General features: G+C 34.9%; 1 protein-coding gene across 3 annotated transcripts in view; it reads left to right on the top strand.

The window, feature by feature from the left end:
• TINAG (tubulointerstitial nephritis antigen) overlaps nucleotides 1-20,776 on the top strand; it is an 87,761-nt gene that overhangs the window by 21,066 nt on the left and 45,919 nt on the right. For all 3 annotated transcript variants that reach the window (XM_082345001.1, XM_082345000.1, XM_082344999.1), the window contains 4 exons: nucleotides 5,817-5,940; nucleotides 9,555-9,705; nucleotides 11,991-12,171; nucleotides 13,683-13,728. In XM_082345001.1, coding sequence (XP_082201127.1) covers nucleotides 5,817-5,940; nucleotides 9,555-9,705; nucleotides 11,991-12,171; nucleotides 13,683-13,728 — 502 coding nt within the window. The remainder of the gene's footprint in view (nucleotides 1-5,816; nucleotides 5,941-9,554; nucleotides 9,706-11,990; nucleotides 12,172-13,682; nucleotides 13,729-20,776) is intronic.

Raw genomic sequence — 20,776 nt, 5'->3', positions numbered from 1 at the left:
AGTACTGAGGGATGAAAGGTACCTTTGGAAAAAATCAGAGTTACTACTACCAATTTTTGTTTTTACCTGTCATAGGTTATTGAAATTTTTTATTTAATTAGTTTTTATTTAATTAAAATTTAATTTAATTAACTAACCTACCTGAATAAACATCTACTTAATATCAATAATGTGTGTCACGCGTGTAAAGCATCTTGTAGAAACCAAAACCCTGATTAGAAAAGTGAAAAACACAGTTCTATAGTTATATTCTTAATAGAATATTGAACAAAAATGACTATTCTTTTCCATAAAATTGATGTTTAACTCCACACATATGAACATGAGGCAAATGGCGTCAGGCTTTTATAATAATTGTATAGCATACAGTAGGCACCAGTGATGCTGCAAAAGAGCATCACAGCCAGATGTTATGGTGGATTCTGTTTAAGTACATCCTTCCCTTAGCTCATTTCAGAATCTCCTCTGCTCAGTGGGTAAAGAACCAGGGACAGAATCATTTGTCTCTAAATTAAGAGTCTTAAAATTCAAATAGCATCGAAACATTTCCTCATGTCTCCTCCAGGCTCTCTCATTTCTTTCTCTCCTTCTCAAAATAAAACCTCAAACCCTTCAGCAAACTTTAGGAAATACGCACTGGCCTCACTCCTTATCCAGCTGAACTTGTGGCAGAATGAATGTCTCATCTGTCAAATCGGTTTCTGAGTTGTCAGTTTATTTTCTTTACTAGTCAAAGTCTGATGCATAGCACTGTGATGTAATTGAACACGACTTGACCAATGCCATGGGGCTGAATTGATCACTGCAGGACATAGCTTCAAAAAGTAATGTGAAAATTCATTTTTTCCCTTCTCTTGGAACAAAAACTTGGGGCTGTTAAAAAGTAGATTCCTGAGGTGATTTGGTGTGTTGATATAAGGGGCCTGTGTGTTGATATCTGTTCACCAGTGCCGAATAGAAATACAGAGACAGAGTTTTGGGTGAAGTAGAAAAGAATAGCTTTATTGCTTTGCCAGGCAAAGGGGGCCACAGCGGGCTAATGTCCTCAAAACCGTGTTCCGCCCTGGAGTGGGTAGTGAGGAGTCTTACAGTGTTTAAGGAACAGGGCGTGGTCAGCTCGTGGACATTCTTGTCATTGGTTGGTGGTGAGGTAATTGGGAGTCAGCATCATCAACCTGCTAGCTCCAACCGGTCTGGGGTCTAAGTGCTTGTGGGCAGCATACAGTTAACTTCTTCCATCTGGTAAGGGTTTCAGTATCTACAAAACAGCTCAAAGGACATGGCTCAGAATATTATCTATAGTCCTTGAGAAAGAACTAAAGGTCCTTGACTTAGTTTAATGGTTAAAGTGTTCTTATTTTGTCTTGCTTGACTGTTTCCCTTTCTTTCTGCATTTTCTCACTTCTCTGATTAAATTTATTCTTTGACTAAAGTTTTTCTACAGACAAAAGGCAGGCGGAGGACATGGGTGTGGGTCTCTTTTGGAAGGCCTCATATGGTCTGGCTTGGTTACATGCACTCCCCAAATTTGGGTCTATCTAGTCCATACTATGATTCTTGCCAAAGTGCATTCCATGAAACACTAGTCCTCTGATCTGCTTCACAATAAAACTGATGTGAAATCGAAGGAAAGTAAGTAAAATACTTTGCATTGGGTCATGCACATTAAAAATCACAAATCATTATTTTTGTTTCTTAGAGACTCTCAGCAGCACTTAGGTAGTTTATAAAAACTGCTGCATTGAGGACAAAAATCTATTTAATTGTTAAAACCAGTTTCTCAGAACTGTTTGATTAATCAACTCCTCCTTTTGTAATTATCTATTACAATTTCTCAGAACTAGTGTTCTAGGGAAGTCTTTTTAGGAAATATCAGTTCATCAATCTCCAGAGGCACATTTTCTTCACTTTTTTTACAACTCTGAAATTGGGAGGCTTCTTACATTTGATGATGTCCTGGGTTCAATGAAATATGGTATTGCCCTACCATAGCATCTTTAATATCAGTTCTGCGTGCTGTTTTAGCTTTGATTGGGCTCATCAGAGAGTGACAAAAGTCCAAAATGATAGTGACTTAAATAGAAATTGATTTCTTACCAACAAAACTGGAGGTGGGCAGTAGAATTGCACTCCTTGGTGTTGGATACCCAGGCCTCTTCCTCCTTGTTCTATTTTCCAGAGCCTTTATATCCGAGGTCATATAATGGTTCAAGAAGCTGCTGCATGTCCATCTATACCCAAATTCCTGCCAGCAGGAAAAATTTAAAAAAGATCAATAAAAAGGAGTAAAATCAAGTGCCAAACGTCTCTTAAGGAAAAGTTCTCAGAAGCTTCCAGTGACACTTCTGCTTATACTCCATGGGCCAGAATTTAGTAATGTGGCCATACCTGTGAGCCAAGGGGGACCAGGAAATATAGTCATTTTTCTGAGCTTGCAGGGACTGAGCTAAAATTATCACTACGAATAAAAGGAAAACCTATTCAAAGCAGGAACCCTGGAGAACTGGCACCATCTGCCGTAGCGTGGTCACTGATTATTGATATGTACAAGAAATTAGATTGTTTAAAAAAACAGAAACTAGCAAAGTATCAAAGCATAACTCTTTCAGAGTTATGGCATCAAGGCAAATATTATTGAAGATGAAAAATTCATTTTGCCGTTAGCAACCAAAAAGTTAGCCTTTTCCCCTCCAATATCAAGTACCTTAGAAGATATTTCTTGGTATGCATGGCCACTGACCTTGGATTGTGAAGGTCAGAAGAGAATGATGTTCTCTGTTGCCTTCTTCTGATTCTCAGGTCACTCATTATCCAAATTTAAGTGGGAGTAAATGCAACTAGGGATGAAGGGAGTGATTCACTGAGTGTGTATTGTGTAGATATGGGCTTTTAATAAGAATGTCCAGAATTTGATTGGTTTGTTCTCAAGCTGCTCTGTAACTAGGTTTCCATTACTTTTAGAGATTTTGATTCGATTAAAATGCAGGAATTATTGTAAAAAATTCTCCAGTGTTCACCATTGCATCTAATTCTTACATTTGTTCACAGTATCTTTAATATCTAAATTGAAATATTAAAACAGGGAGACTATTCAAATTTGACTAATATTAATTTTGAAATAGAATTAGATTATGACTGAAAATTTTCAACATTACTATGGAAATAATTAAAAATGCCCATATGTAATAGTGTAAAACTTTTTAAAATTAAATTTCTATCTTAAGCCACTGTCATTTTGGAATTTTTGTCTCTGTCAGCTGACTCGCTTGACTTTTTTGCTTTATGAAGCTATCATTTGACAAAAAAAAAAAAAAAAAATCATTTATTGAAGCCAGATTTCTATTACCAATTCCTAAAAGCTGTTATTCTGTGGTGTTTATTTTTATTTATAAGCCCTTAAAAACACTCTTACTTTATAGGGGAATGAAATAATTATGGAGTAATAAGATGTAAAATTTGCCCTGAGTTTATTATATCAGATCATCTGGTATCATAAGGTAAATAAAATTGCAAGGTAATATGTGCTTACTGGGCCTCAAATCCTATGGGTTTATTTTTAGGAAACACAATATTAATTAATTGGTAAAAATCATGACAGATCCAACAGGTGAGCTTCATGAATTGATCTGGTTTAGTGGGTTGGTAAATATGTTTTCAATGAATACGGCATTTTGCCTGTTGTTTCTCTATTGCCTTATCTTATGGAGAAGGGTTATCCATTCATAGATTTTTATTTTTAAATGATAAATCATAAGAAAAAAAATCATGCTGTTATTATAATTTAACTTAATGTGCCTTTGGGGGGAAAATGATATTTTAAAGTGATGAAATCTACCAGCTAGATATGTATCTCCTCATTATCATCAGATATTTATGGAATACCTCCATGTGCAAAGTTCTCTGGTCGACTTTGGAATGGGGACGTCAGATTCTGAATAGCTTAATCCTGATGAGGTCTCTCTGAAGTCATATTTATATCTTTACTGTTTCCACAGAGCAGAAGGGAAATATCCTAGTTCTGCTATTAAATTAGAATTATAAAGTGATAAATTAAAATAATAGTGACACTCTAGCTATTTTTCTGGAACATGAGGCAACTTAATACTATAAATTCCTAAAAGCACACTGATTAACCAATAATAATACAATGGGAAAGTATGAGTAATGTATAGGGTATGTGTATCTCGGTCCCAGGTAGAAAGGCTCCTTTGGAGAATTGGTCTATGTGTCTGAAACTATCTACTCAGAGCAGTAAATTTATTCTGCTCCAATTCTATGGTCAATCTGATGGCACAGGAATCTAAAATCACCTGAATTTCTAGGATTTCTATAATACCATTCTTTAAGTTATCATGTAGATACTCTACCATGATCTGCTTAAAGATCTGGCACTTTTCTTCCATCACCTAAATAGCAGTGTTTTTAGTAATGAAACTCAGGATTTAATCACTTTCTTATCAGATGATAATAGCTTTTTGAATCAAAACTGAACTCTTTCATAGAAATTCAAATTTATAAATATTTTGGATGGATATCTTTTCAAGCAGAAGTGTACATTTTAAATTTTCCTTTAGTCTCTTAAGCTGTTTTATACTTGTCAGAAGTAATTTTGCAGGGCAAGATATTGGATCAGTAGCCTGACTTGTTCAATGAACAATCATAAAAATTTTGAGTAGACATTTTACTTCTGTTGCAAAGTATCCATTTATTTCTGATAAAGTGGCTAAATGATGAATGAAACACAGTGTTAAGAAATCTAATACTTGGGTCTGGTCTCAGGGGTATTTCTTATTTAAGTGAGAGGACTTAGTATGTCATTTACCTTTTAGAGGTTTGTTTCCTCATTCGTAAAATAGAGTGAATAATATTTGCCCTGATTATATCACATAAAGCTACTGAGAAAATAAAACACTTTTAAAATGTTAAAGTACTCTCAAAAATTATGTGTGTGTGTGAATGTATGTGTGTGTGAATGTATGTGTATGCATAAGTGATAGAAATTAATAAACACATTCTTATTTTGTGGAATACTGATTATTTATGGAAGTGAAACTTATTACTCCTTAGGAGTTTGAAAGAAAAAAACAGGGTATAGGGCTTTAGGCTTTCTTTGAGTGACATGAGCAGAGCAAGGTCCATACATTTAATTTGCCTTCTTGGAAAGAGAGCAGCTGAAACTGACTGTCAGGACCTAACATAGACTCTGAAGACATCTTGGCATTCATTGTACATTTGGCATTACATGCTTTCTGAAGTTCTATTTATTCTTCAAGGATTTTATAGCTATCCATCAATTTATCCCAGTTTTGTTTCCCAATAGCTGGTACAAAATTGGAGTTTCTTGGGGCTCCAAGTGAGTTAATGCATATTTGTCACAAATGCATTATTTCCAAGTTAATTTCACATCCGAAGTGCACACACTCTCCAATGTAGGAGGGATATAAAAGTAAACATTGTTTGTGAGGCCAAATTTAAATAACATCATGTGGTCTTCCACAGGGATGACCAAAACTCTGATTCAAGATGACAGAAACAATGGCTGAAATTATTGCATCATACGGTACCACATTCTATGTTTGTTCTTACGATTTTGTACTATATATATTGTGATTCCCCACATTGAATTGCCATTTTTAAACATAGAGTGAAATAGATATCTTACACAAATAACCCTTTTCAGGGATGCCATTCAGAAAATTGAATGTACAAAATAAAAAATAGTGACAAACATTGTAAAATGGCATGGTGTTTTCTTATAATGGTTTTTGGAATATATTTGAAAAACGCTGACACCTCTGCCTCTATTTCTTCTTTAGGCTTCTTTACCTGAAACAACTGATCTTCCAGAATTCTTTATTTCTTCTTACAAATGGCCTGGATGGACCCATGGCCCATTGGATCAAAAAAATTGTGCTGCATCCTGGGCTTTTTCCACTGCAAGTAATAAAATCATTTTAATTATTTCCTTATAAATCTCCCTTTGACTTTAGATCTTGGCATAGTAATTAAAAGGGTTTTTAATTTAGAACAGTTAAATATTAACATTTGGTCAATTTAAAATCTTACTCTGGCCAGAGAAAGCAGCCTGAAAATGATATAAAAATAAGTTTTTACTCTGAAAATTGGCTTTTATTTTTAGCATCTAATTTTAAATAGAGAGTAGATCAAAAGAACAACAAAGAAAAGTTACCAAAATTTATTTGTTCTTTGAGAGTTAAGGCCAGATAATAAGAAGAGTATAAATTTCCTCTTTACCCATAGTACTATTTGTAATCCTAATATGCATATCACACAGACATATAATTCTTATATTCTTTTTTCTTGATAAGATCTGCAAGAATATATTTAATTATTAAACTAATAGATTTGATGTAAAGTAAGAATTCAGAACTAATAATAATGGATTAAATGGGTTTTATCTCATTTTAGATAAAAGTGAACATGTAGATTCTGACTCTAAAGTGATATAATTGATCTTCTAATAAGAGTAGTTTCCAAATTAGGGTTGCTCTTACTTCAACTGTGTGAGGAATACATACCTCTGTTGCAGAAACTTTCATATATTTTCACAAGTCCAGTAAATCGATATTCAGGTTAATCCCAAGATTTGGTCTCCAAATTATCCTCAAAAGCGTGTCGGTTGTATTACAGCAATTAAGCCTAATATGACATTGATTGTCTACTATCAAAGATCAGTTTCATAAAACTGTGGTCTAGGCTTAAAAATAATTCCAAAAGAGTGCTCAAAAACAGACTAACAACTGAAAGCATCATGAAATAAGTTCATAAGCTCTGAAGGGTGGCACTCCTTGGCACAGAGGAGTGCTGATCCTTTGTCTAAATATCATCATTTCATAGTATGAGCTAGTTCGTTCTAGAAAAGATGCATTTGGCTGAACTCACCTCTGGAGCATCTCCATCTGTTACCTCTACACTAATGCCTATTCCCTCAGCATAAACGTTCTCTTGACCTCTTTGAGCCCTATTCTAGTTGGGTGGGGACAGATTTAATCAGATAAATCATTTGTCATTTTATGTTCATGTGGTTAATGTATTACACCTCCTAGGGGATATATAAGAATTTTACTTTAAGTTAGACCAGTATTTCTGAACATGTCTTAGGAAAGACATTGGTAGTAAAATACTGAGAGTAATTTACTAGGCTGATTTGGCCTGTGTACTCTAGTATCCCCAGGTCACAGCCCCATAGATGGCCTCAGCACAGGGCTAAGTCTGGATTTGTCTCTCTACATAACAGATGACACAGTTTTATATCCTGTGTATTCAATACATCAAATCAGGCTGATGCTAGTTTTCTTTTTTTTTTTTTTTAGTGTATTAAGTAAAGAAAAGAATATTCTAGGGTCTCTTAAAGACCTAGAAAATTATGTCAGGAAGTTGTAGTTAAAATAAGAAAAGTCCTTCAAAGAAGCTAAAAATTATAAAATGGGATAAATACAATTAAAAAATATACACACGTACACATATACACATATGTGTATACACATATACACATATAAAAATATTGTTATGCAGCCAAATAAAATTCAAGCAAGATGTCAGAAGTTAAGAGGTGAAGGAGTTTGAAATGGTGAGGGCAATACATACTGCAGAGCAAACTTGGAGACAGAATAAAATAATCAGGGAAAATAATAGTGTGAGTCTCAGAGGTAAAGCCCAATGAGTTTTCAGAGAGAGAGTGGAAAGCAATTTGCTGAACTGAGTCATTCTTAAATCTTCTGACCTTTTCCAAGTATTTCAAGTGAATTTGTATTAAACCTTCACTGAGATTCAGAAATGTCTGTAAAAAAGCAAAGTATTGAAGATCATCAGAATTTAAACCCTCATCCTTTAGTTGAAATCTACAGATTCATGGGGCTGGAAGGGATGTTAGAGGTCTCCTTTTACAAGCCTTTGGTTTTGCAAAAGAGGCACAAAGAGGGGAAGTGACCTACCCAAAGTGAAAGGCGAGAAGTCTCAGAAATGATCCCAGAAGCCAGGCTTCTGACTCCTTCAGTATTATTTGTGAAAGTCTTTTCTGAACCAAGAATAGTTACACTAACATTTAAAAAATATACTTGATTCTGAACCCTTGTACTGAAAGTTGAAGCATCGAAGAATTTCTATTTTCTTTTATGAAACAGGGAATTATTTTCTTGAGACTAAGAGAGATGGTGGTATAATGGCATTTGCTCCTATGAAATGTATCTAGCACAAAATAGATGGGAATTGAGAAGGAAGTAGGAGGATATAGATTCAACACACACTGAGTGTCTAAAATGTGCCAGCAATTACACTACAGAATTGTACATATGCTGTCGTTACATAAAAACCATGTATATGCAGAAATACATATGTAAAGGAATTATTTTAAAATGAATTATTTTAGAATAGTTCTAAACTAGCATCTTGAGGGGTTTCAGTACACAGATAATTTTGATGAATGAAAACAATAACTTCTGAGAAAAGTGCATAGATAGAAGGAAGGTTATGACTTTGTTGCCTTTCATCAAAAGTAAGAGATTAAGAAGAAGACTATATCAGGTCTCCAACAACAACAAAAATTCTGTACCAGAATATCACTGACTACAATTTTCTTGTGATCTCGACACACATATTATCATGGTAGAATGATCAAAATGCTCACATAGTAGTTTTCTGCTACTGGTTGATTAGTTTCCCTAGTCTATTATTCTATGAGGTCTGTATGATGACTTTTTTGGTTTTTGTTCATTGTTGCAATTTCTACTGCTTAGTCCAATGCCTGTCACTTAGTAGTTGGTCAACAAATGTGTGTTGGGGAAAGGAACAAACTGATTAACAAAAACCATGCTAGGGAATTATTTAAACAAATAGAAGGTTCAATCACAAAAGGTATATATATACATATATATATGTGTATATACATATATATAAAACAAGGTGAATTCCACGCCTACTAAGATAAGATTAGGATCATAATGTTCAAGAAAATTGTAAGCATAAAAATGTGCTATGTAGCTTTTTGATAGTTTATAATGTAGATTCATGTTAGTCTCAATTAGTTTAAAAACCAAAGATTTAATTTATTCCAATACATCAGATTAACATGGATGAATTTCCAATTAATATTTCTATGATCAGTTTTTCTGATTTCCTGAGTTTAGTTACATTCACTTCAAAAATATATTTTAAGCCATGATTATATATAACACTGTTTTAGGTACAGGAGATATAAATGTAAGATATGGCTCATGCCCTCAAGGAGTTTCACTTGGCAAATTTCTTAATGAAAAATTCAGAAGTATATAGAACATGAAAGGAACAAGGAACTAGAGAAGTCTTTGAAGTTGGTAAGACAATGAAGCAATGCCAAAACTGGACAAAAACTGTAACTGAAATGATGACACAGTTGAACTTGTTGGAATACACAGATATATTCATCACATTTGGCCTTGATTTTTAGTTACATTAAGTTTCCAAGACTAGTTTAATATTCAAACAAAAAGCACTATGTAAATTCTTGGCAATACCATGTGTCACTTGACTTTTAATCAATATTCTCTTTGAAACAGGTGTAGCAGCTGACCGCATAGCGATTCAGTCCAAAGGTCAATACACAGCCAACCTATCCCCTCAGAATTTGATCTCTTGCTGTGCCAAGAACCGCCATGGATGCAACAGTGGAAGCATCGATAGGGCTTGGTGGTACCTGAGAAAACGTGGGTAAATAGCTGCCCAACACACGTCTCTAGGATTCTTAAGATTGTGGCTTAGGTTAGAATAAGAAAACATATATATTAAGAGTTTTCCAAAAAATTTACAAATATATATGCTACATCTATATAAACACATGGTTTATATTTAAATATATACTATATTTGGTATCTATTGAGATTATAAGCGATTGGAAACGATTGTTTGAAGAATGTATACATTTCTAGCTAAATTAATGAAGAGTCAAGTAAGCACTGTCTTCTTGTGGATCTGACCCAAATTGTTCTACTGAGCTGCCATGGAGGGAGGAGAGTAGTTGATATTGTTGATACCTCTGTTGAGAACTTTAGTTCCCCAGGTAGATGAATAGATAATCCCAGGTAAAAGTTAGGTTAAGAGTCAGAGGAATAACATAAAGATGTCCTATATAGTTGCCACAACTCATGAACATCATTGTCACCATCCATCCCATCTGATGAGAAGAGACAGGTTACATTTCTTTATGCTCATATAGTCTGATACCCACACAGCATCCTCGTGTCACCTGTAAGAACTAATCTACTTAAAACCTGAGTTATCTGTCTAAGGAAACTGCAGCTGATAACTAGTAGTAAACGTATGTGCTGCCCCTGTGTTCTTTCCTGCTCCACTGAGTGACCTGGGTCTGCTACAGAGAAGTTAAGTGCTATGAGAGAGTGGGTGTTAGGAATTTTATATAAAGTTCTTTAAATTTTTTCTCTTATGTTTTGCCTAATAAGATGGTGCTTAGAATGGACAACTTGGGCTAATACCTTCCTGGTGTAGTAGTGCTTGGTTGGCCTCTGTTTTGTACTATAATAAAAATTAAAGCCTTTTAAGAGCTTAAAAATATAACTTAACATAATAGTCAATGAAATCTTATTGTATTAGTCTGCTCAGGTTAACATAACAAAATGTCATAGACTGTGTGGCCTGAACAACAGGCACTTGTTTCCCACAGTTCTGGAGACTGAGAAGTCCAAGACTGGGGTGTTAGTCAGTTCAGTTCCTGGTGAGAACCCACCTCCTGGCTTGTCTTCTTGTCATGTCCTCACCTGGCAGAGAGAGAGCTTTAGTGTCTTTTCCTGTTATAAGGGCACTGATCCCAGCATGAGGGCCCCACCCTCATGACTTCATTTAAAGCTAATTTTCTCCCAAATACCCCCATCTCCTGATACCATCACATGGCGGTTAGGGCTTCAACACATGAATTTGGGCTGACACACTTCAATCCATAGTCCTCATTATCCCCAAGTTGAGACCTTTTTTGGAAATGTTTTTTTTTCCATCATGCTCCTTTGCTCAGATTCTCTTACTTTGTTGAACACTATTGAATTTTCTTGAGGCAATTCTACCAGATAATTCCATGGCCAGCTCAACATTGACTATCCATAAAATCAATTCCGTTGTTTTATTTTCCTTACTACCTGCTTCTATATTCAATGAATTATGTTAGATTTGGATCCAAATAATTTGTACTTTTCAATGTTCAATTTCAAAATCAGAAATCAAAATTATTTTGTTGTTTTTATAATGTATATATCTGATAACTTTCTACCTTATTAACTTTAATACTATATTAGTATATACAATTCCTTCCAAAGTATCATGAACTACAGACACATAATAATTGAAGTCTTATGAGAAGGTATCTATAACTTAATAAAAATGTAAAAAAAAACCCTTAATTCTAAAACTTACATAATTTATCAGAATATTCCATCTGAGTATGATAAAGTTCATTCTCTTTCACATTAAATTTGGCTCTTCTACATGATAATTATAGATGCAGACTTAAGGAGTCCTTCCCCTATTAATATTACCACAGATTTAATTGAACTATTTTCATCTTTGGAAAATCCTATTCAGTAGATAAATTTATTTATTAGAATGGATTTGAGCAAGATTTTAGAATATTAAAAAAATGATATAAATGAACTTATTTATAAAACAGATTCACAGACTTAGAGAAGGAACTTATGGTTACTGGGGGAAAGGGGTACAGGGGAGGGATAGATTGGGAGTTTGAGATTGACATGTACACACTGCTATATTTAAAATAAAATGCCTTTACATGAAAAAAAAAATATAATGAAGGAATAGGAATGGGGTGGGGAATAGTTAATATGATTGAACGACTATGTTCAATGTCATTAAACTTACATGTACATAGCCAGAATAATTTACAAATGTTTTATTCAGTAAAATTGCATATAGATAGGTAATTATGGCATTTTCCTAAGTATTACTTTTAAATCTTTGCTTATTCCTCATAGACTGGTATCCCATGCATGCTATCCACTTTTCAAGGATCAAAATGCTACCAATAATGGCTGCGCCATGACAAGTAGGTCTGATAGGCGGGGAAAGCGACATGCCACCAAGCCCTGTCCCAACAGCATCGAGAAATCCAATAGGATCTACCAATGTTCTCCTCCATACAGGGTCTCTTCCAATGTAAGTCTGAATCGCAAGAATTAGCAAAGATTAACTTTCTCAAAAATATATACTACTGTTATTAAAACTATTTAAAAACTAGTATATTCTAAAATAATGCTATGCTTTCAGGTATAATTTTTGATATTCTTAAGATGTCTATTAAAGACCTCCAATTTGGGTATAATTTTTGATCTTTGTAATATTAACAGTCCAAATGATTGCCTTAAATTCAAAAATGCACATGGATATAGAGTTTTATAATTTTATATATATATATGTATATATATATGTACATATATATATAAATACTTGACAGATAAAAGCTACAGCAAAACCTTTTTCACTGACTTTTTTGTGATAGTAGCTCATTTTATCAATCCTTTGCCTTACTCCACAGAATAATTGAAGTGGACACAGTCATAATGGAAAAAAGATTCTCTTGGATTCCAGCTTGTCATGTTAAAAGCCTAGGAAAATTGTACTCCATTGTATCAGTGTCACCCAGACATTCTCATTTTCAGAATATTTGAAACTTCAATGGCTTCCAGATACCTGTAGAATACACTTTGGCATTCTTACCATGACATACAGGGCTTCATGATTTGGTTCTGACCTACTGCTTTCACAGACTCATTTCCGACCAGGTTCTAACCCGTCCCCCCACCTGCCCATAATGCTCCTGACAAATTGACCTGCTGTCTGCTCCCCAGATGCACCATGACCTTCATGCTTCTCTACTTAGCCAGGTGATGATTCCTCTCACCCAAATGGTTATCCCACCTACTTCCATGTCAAGGAAGTAGGTCAAAACTTCATCTTCTTTGAGAAGTTTTTTCTTGACTCCTAGGCAGAGCCAATGTCCCTTTCTTGTTTGCATCCATGGCATTTTGTGCTTGTCTCTGTAATAAAACTTAGTGTATCATAATGCAATTAGTTTTGTTAGTGCCTGTCTATTCCACCAAAATGCAAATATCTTCAGGACAGATGCAAGGTCAATATTTGTTTCTGTCCTAGTTTCTTGTCTTTACTCTGATCAATGTATTCACATTTATATGAATAAATGAATGAATGACCTGCCTCTTTCCTAAGGGTTGAATTACACAGGGGACAACAACAGAGAAATATTTGTATACTAAAACTGAGGAACCTCACTAAACAATCTTCTGGGATTGCTTTTGTGATCCTAAGAATGGAGATGACACTAATCTCTACTGATAAAACAGAGTTTTAACTGAATTATTTTTCCTTTGTGACCGTAAAAATCTTTGTATTTTTCTTCATTCCAAAATTATTGTCAGTGGTAAGAGTCAATGAAACGTGTGTGTGTCTTGTCTTTAGCAACTTCATCAATGTGGCAATTCACATGTGAATATTTCAAAAGATAATTAAGAGTAAATTGCAAGTGGTCAAGGCACACTGGGTTACATAATTCCTAAACTGATTGTACAGCACCTAACATTACACACCAAACAATAAGTTTAGTGTGCTCTGATAACAGTAACTGTGCTCACTGATATTTTTCCTTCCAGGAAACTGAGATAATGAAAGAAATCATGCAAAATGGACCAGTTCAAGGTAAGTTTGGATGAAATATGGTTGTGTCTTATTTATTCCTTTAATAAACAACATTATTACATTTTAGCTCCTGTATAAAGAGCTTAATAAGTGATAGAAATTTTTTACTTTTAGATTATTCTTAAGGATTCAGTGGTTGTAAGACCAAGGTAATTATAGGAGATACACTCACCTAATAACCTAATTAGCTGACCTTTTATTTGAAGAAGATAGACTCATTCATAAATTGAATTCTTAAACAAATGTTAATGACACATTGGATGAAAGTCTGCTAAGTGTATCCAAAGTGATCATGGATCCAAAAGACATTCGAACAGGAAATACTAACTGATAGAGTTCATTTAATTGTTTACTTATATTTAGGACTCATACATAGTGTTAGAAATTTTCTCACTTCGGTTTAAATGGATTAGGTAATGGATTGAAAAAAAAGTCAAGGTTTAGCAGTAGAAACAAAATGGACACTTTACTTTTTCTATAAACTCAAAAGAAATCAAATAAGCCAGTATAATTTTTGTGTTTTATAACATGCTTTCCATTTTGATCAATTTTGTAAATGTGTTATGTATAGTAAACTAACAGTAAATAAGGAAAAATATACTGACTTTCTGTCCATTGATTTTGATATGAAGATATTATTTCTGATACATAGTTCCTCTGCTTACCTATTTGATTTTGCACCAATGGCATGAATAAAAATAGGTTCACAGTGTATATTTTCTATGCTAAACATTGCCTTGAAATGCTTGGAAAAACAAAACCAGTGAGGCCTAAAATAGAAATTCAGGGTGTGAATACTGAAAGGCCCATAATATATTCTCAATGCAGTGGAATTGATAAAAAAATAAATTAAAGAATTTGGTTAAACATAACAAAATTAAATTGAAAACATCTGATATATACCCAAGGAACTATTGGCCAATATGTATTTTTATTTTTCTGAATGCTGGCCTAATTAGTATTGGTTCAACATTTGCAGAAACCACAGATTTTAAAACTGTGCTGGAAGGATTTTTATTGATCTTTATCATCACTTAACATTTATTGGGAAACCAAAGCTTACTCTAACCATGCCCTGAATTTAACTTTTAAAATCCTGGGACAATACACAAAACCTGAAACAAATAAAGAGAATTTTTTTTCCTCCTTACAGTTGTGTAATTTTTGAAGGCTGGTAAAATAGCGGGGGAATTCATGTGTAATTTAAATATATGCTTCGTTAAGTGGAGTTTGTGTGACAAATTTGAAGGAACACAGGCATTTGAAGCGAAGGCTGAATTTGAAATTCCAGTTTTGACGTTTGCAACTTAAATGACTTTGGTCAAGTTATTTAAACCTCTCTGAATCTACAATCGTTATATTACTGTTTCAAGTTACTCTCTCTCTCTTTCTTTTAATCAGTCAAAAGAAACTTGCATCATAATGATTTAAAATTGAGAACACCTTAGGTTTATTTTATGGTCAAATATGTAAGTGTTCATGAATTTTACATAATGAATCAAAAATAAAGAAATAAAATTTGTAAATAATAATGTTGAAATTCAGATTATTCAACATCTATGTAACAAATGTTTGTTGAGAACCTTCCTCTTGGCAGCCTGAGCCAGGAACATGAGATAGAGCTCACCATCTTACCCTCAGGTGTGTCATAATTCTGTGTAATAAGTTTGCTGCTATTCTCCAAAAGTATAATTGCACTACAGTAGTTTATGTACTTATGTGTTGATGGGTTCATCAAGTCTATTTTGGTGTCAGAAACTCAAGGAAGGATCCATCTTCAAGTTAATTGTCATGGTGTCTCACTCATGTTTCTTTCATTGACAGTGGTATTTTTCCACATTGAAGAGTATATTTTATTCACAGTGCTTAGAATTGAGAAAAGCTAATGGAGTCAATGATTCTATGGAAGAGAAAACAACTAGCAATATTTCACACTTTTATAAATGCTGGTTGCCTCATCTTGCTGTCAATGCAACGTGGTTGTCTACATATTGTTGCCTGGGCTAATGTACAGGGCTTTCTCCCGCTTGGTACAAAAGAATGTAAAAGGCAATAGAATTCTGAATAAATAATACTGTGTGCATTCTTCTGAAATCTATAGAATTAAAAATAAGTTTAGGTGCTGTAAAGAGAACAAAAGAAAAGATCTGCATAGAGTACAGTTATATAAATTCTTGAAATCCTATGGGAAGGTGTTTTAAAGTAAATAAAGAAGATTTAACCTCTTTTGAGCATATTTAGACAGCAACAGAAAAGGCATGAAACATTAAAAAATGAAATAAAAAGTGGAATCAAAAGTAATATTTGACTTTGGAAGAGAAGCTTCATTTTAGGATCTATCAAAAATTATTTCTTATTTTATTTAAAATGCACATCAAACTAAGACAAGCATTGTGCACAGTTTTCAAGGTATACTTAACTAGCCCAACTAAAAATATTTTCAATTCTAGTCTTTGAAAGGAGAAGTTTAAAGTGTTCACCCTGAATTGCCCAAGCCCTTCAATAAAACAGCACACAATACAGAAAAGAAATAATCTAGGTGAGGGAAGGAAGGAGAGTTTAATAAAGTATAAGCTCTTCCTTTCTAAATAATACACTATTGGCTTAGTTCTTCAGAGCTGGAGGGATGCAATCTTGTCAGAGTATTCTTTTGCCAAGGGTTTGCTTTTTATTCAAACTCACCAAGGAAACTTTTGTATTGACTTCCAAGGATGAAGTACAATTACTTTAAACCCTGTTTGCTAGGTTCACGCTTTGCTGCTAGCTTAATTGGAATTTAAAGAGACTTGTGGAGAAGCCCAAGAAGCCCAAGAAATACTGATCATCAGTCAAGTGTAGTGAGCTTCCTGCAAGGTCTCAGTTCCTGGTAATTGTGCCTCTGTCAATTAAAAATAGATGTCAGGTGGTTCAAGATGGCAGAGTGGAAGGACGTGCTCTCACTCCCTCTTGCGAGAACACGAGAATCACAACTAACTGCTGAACAATCATCAATAGGAAGACACTGGAACGCACCAAAAAAGATACCCCACATCCAAAGACAAAGAAGAAGACACAATGAGATGGTAGGAGGGGTGCAGTCACAATAAAATCAAATCCCATAACTGCTGGGTGGGTGACTCACAAAGTGGAGAACACTTATACAACAGAAGTGCACCCACTGTAGTGAAGGTTCTGAGCCCCACATCAGGCTTCCCAACCTGGGGGTCCAGAAACGGGAGGAGGAATTCCTAGAGAATCAGACTTTGAAGCCTGGTAGGATTTGATTGCAGGACTTCGACAGGACTGGGGGAAACAGAGACTCTACTCTTGGAGGACACACATAAAGTAGTGTGTGCATCAGGACCCAGGGAAAGGAGCAGTGACCCCAGGGGAAACTGAACCAGACCTACCTGCTAGTGTTGGATGGTCTACTGCAGACGTGGGGGGTGGCTGTGGCTCACCGTGGGGACAAGGACACTGGCAGCAGAAGTTCTGGGAAGTACTCCTTGGTGTGAGCCCTCCCAGAGTCTGTCATTAGCCCCACCAAAGAGCCCAGGTAGGCTCCAGTGTTGGGTTGCCTCAGGCCAAACAACCAACAGGGAGGGAACCCAGCCCCACCCATCAGCAGTCAAGTGGATTAAAGTTTTGTGAGCCCTGCCCAACAGAGAAACAGCCAGCTCTACCCACCATCAGTCCCTCCCTTCAGGAAACATGCACAAGCCTCTTAGATAGCCTCATCCAACAGAGGGCAGACAGAAGAAGCAAGAAGAACTATAATCCTGCAGCCTGTGGAACAAAAACCACATTCACAGAAAGATAGACAATATGCAAAGGCAGAGGACTATGTATCAGAAGAAGGAACAAGATAAAACCCCAGAAAAACAACTAAATGAAGTGGAGATAAGCAACCTCCCAGAAAAAGAATTCAGAATAATGATAGTGCAGATGATCCAGGACCTCGGAAAAAGAATGGAGGCAAAGATCGAGAAGATGCAAGAAATGTTTAACAAAGATCTAGAAGAATTAAAGAACAAACAGAGATGAACAATACAATAACTGAAATGAAAAATACACTAGAAGGAATCAATAGCAGAATAACTGAGGCAGAAGAATGGATAAGTGATGTGGAACACAGAATGGTAGAATTCACTGCTGTGGAACAAAATAAAGAAAAAAGAATGAAAAGAAATGAAGACAGCCTCAGAGACCACTGGGACAACATTAAATGCAACAACATTTGCATTATAGGGGTCCCAGAAGGAGAAGAGAGAGAGAAAGCACCCGAGAAAATATTTGAAGAGATTATAGTTGAAAATTTCCATAACATGGGAAAGGAAAGAGCCACCCAAGTCTGGGAAGTGCAGAGACCCCCATGCAGGAGAAACCCAAGGAGAAACAAGCCGAGACACATAGTAATCTAATTGGCAAAAATTAAGGACAAAGAAAAATTATTGAAAGCATCAAGGGAAAAATGACAAATAACATACAAGGGAATTCCCATAAGGTTAGCAGCTGATTTCTCAGCAGAAACTCTACAAGTCAGAAGGGAGTGGCATGGTATATGTAAAGGGATGAAAGGGAAGAACTTACAACCATGATAACTCTACCCAGAAAGGATCTCATTCAGATTCAATGGAAAAATCAAAAGCTTTACAGACAAGAAAAGCTAAGAGAATTCAGCACCATCAAACCAACTCTACAACAAATGCTAAAGGAACTTCTCTAAGTGGGAAACACAACAGAAGAAAAGGGCCTACAAAAACAAACCCAAAACAATTAAGAAAATGGTAATAGGAACATACATATTGATAATTACCTTAAACGTGAATGGGTTAAATGCTCCATCCAAAAGACACAGGCTTGCTGCATGGATACAAAAACAAGACCCATATATATGCTGTCTACAATAGACGCACTTCAGACTTAGGGACACATACAGACTGAAAGTGAGGGGATGGAAAAAGATATTCCATGCAAATGGAAATCAAAAGAAAGCTGTTGTAACAATACTCAGATAAAATAGACTTTAAAATAAAGAATGTTACAAGAGACAAGGAAGGACTCTACATAATGATCAAGGGATCAATCCAAGAAGAAGATATAAAAATCATAAATATATATGCAGCCAACATAGGAGCACCTCAATAAATAAGGTAACTGCTAACAGATATAAAAGAAGAAATCGACAGTAACACAGTAATGGTGGGGGGATTCAACACCTCACTTACACCAATGGACAGATCATCCAAACAGAAAATTAATAAGGAAACACAAGCTTTAAATGACACAATAGACCAGATAGATTTAATTGATATTTATAGGACATTCCAACCAAAAACAGCAGATTACACTTTCTTCTCAACTGCACATGGAACATTCTCCAGGATAGATCACATCTTGGGTCACAAATCAAGCCTCAGTAAATTTAAGAAAATTGAAATCATATCAAGCATCTTTTATGACCACAATGCTATGAGATTAGAAATCAATTACAGGGAATAAACCGTAAAAAACACAAACACATGGAGGCTAAATAATACGTTACTAAATAACCAAGAGATCACTGAAGAAATCAAAGAGGAAATCAAAAAATACCTAGAGACAAATGACAATGAAAACATGATGATCCAAAACTTTTGGGATGCAGCAAAAGCAGTTCTAAAAGGGAAGTTATAGCTATACAAGCCTACCTCAAGAAACAGGAAAAATCTCAAATAAAAAATCTAACGTTACACCTAAAGGAACTAGAGAAAGAAGAACAAACAAAATGCAGAGTTAGCAGAAGGAAAGAAATCATAAAGATCAGAGCAGAAATAAATGAAATAGAAACAAAGAAAACAATAACAAAGATCAATAAACTTAAAAGCTGGTTCTTTGAGAAGATAAATAAAATTGATAAACCTTTAGTCAGACTCATCAAGAAAAAGAGAGAGAGGACTCAAATCAATAAAATTAGAAATGAAAAAGGAGAAGTTACAACAGACACTACAGAAATACAAAGCATCCTAAGAGACTACTACAAGCAACTCCATGCCAATAAAATGGACAACCTGGAAGAAATGGACAAATTCTTAGAAAGGTATAACCTTCCAAGACTGAACAACGAAGAAATAGAAAATATGAACAGACCAATCACAAGTAATGAAATTGAAACTGTGCTTAAAAATCTTCCAACAAACAAAATTCCAGGTCCAGATGGCTTCAAAGGTGAATTCTATCAAACATTTAGAGAAGAGCTAACACCCATCCTCTTCAAGCTCTTCCAAAAAATTCCAGAGGAAGGAACACTCCCAAACTTATTCTATGAGGCCACCATCACCCTGATACCAAAACCAGACAAAGATACTATAAAAAAAGAAAATTACAGACCAATGTCACTGATGAATATAGATGCAAAAATCCTCAACAAAATACTAGCAAACAGAATCCAACAACCCATTAAAAGGATCATACACCATGAACAAGTGGGATTTATCCCAGGGATGCAAGGATTCTTCAATATATGCAAATCAATCAATGTGATATGCATATCAACAAATTGAAGAATAAAAACCATATGATCATCTCTATAGATGCAGAAAAAGCTTTTGACAAAATTCAACAACAATTTATGATAAAAGCTCTCCAGAAAGTGGGCATAGAGGAAACCTACCTCAACATAATAAAGGCCATATGTGACTAACTCACAGCAAACATTATTCTCAATGATGAAAAACTGAAAGCATTTCCTCTAAGATCAGGAACAAGACAAGGATGTCCACTCTCACCACTATTATTCAACATAGTTTTGGAAGTCCTAGCCACAACAATCAGAGAAGAAAAAGAAATGAAAGGAATACAAATTGGAAAAGAAGAAGTAAAGTGTCACTGTTTACAGATGACATGATAGTATACATAGAGAATCCTAAAAATGCCACCAGAAAACTACTAGAGCTAATCAATGAATTTGGTAAAGTTGCAGGATACAAAATTAATGCACAGAAATCTCTTGCATTCCTATATACTGATAATAATGATGAAAAATCTGAAAGAGAAATTAAGGAAACACTCCCATTTACCATTGCAACAA

This window comes from Balaenoptera borealis (assembly GCF_965194805.1).
Source record: "Balaenoptera borealis genome assembly, chromosome: 12".
Taxonomy (NCBI): domain Eukaryota; kingdom Metazoa; phylum Chordata; class Mammalia; order Artiodactyla; family Balaenopteridae; genus Balaenoptera; species Balaenoptera borealis.
This window is presented reverse-complemented; position numbering and strand designations above follow the sequence as displayed.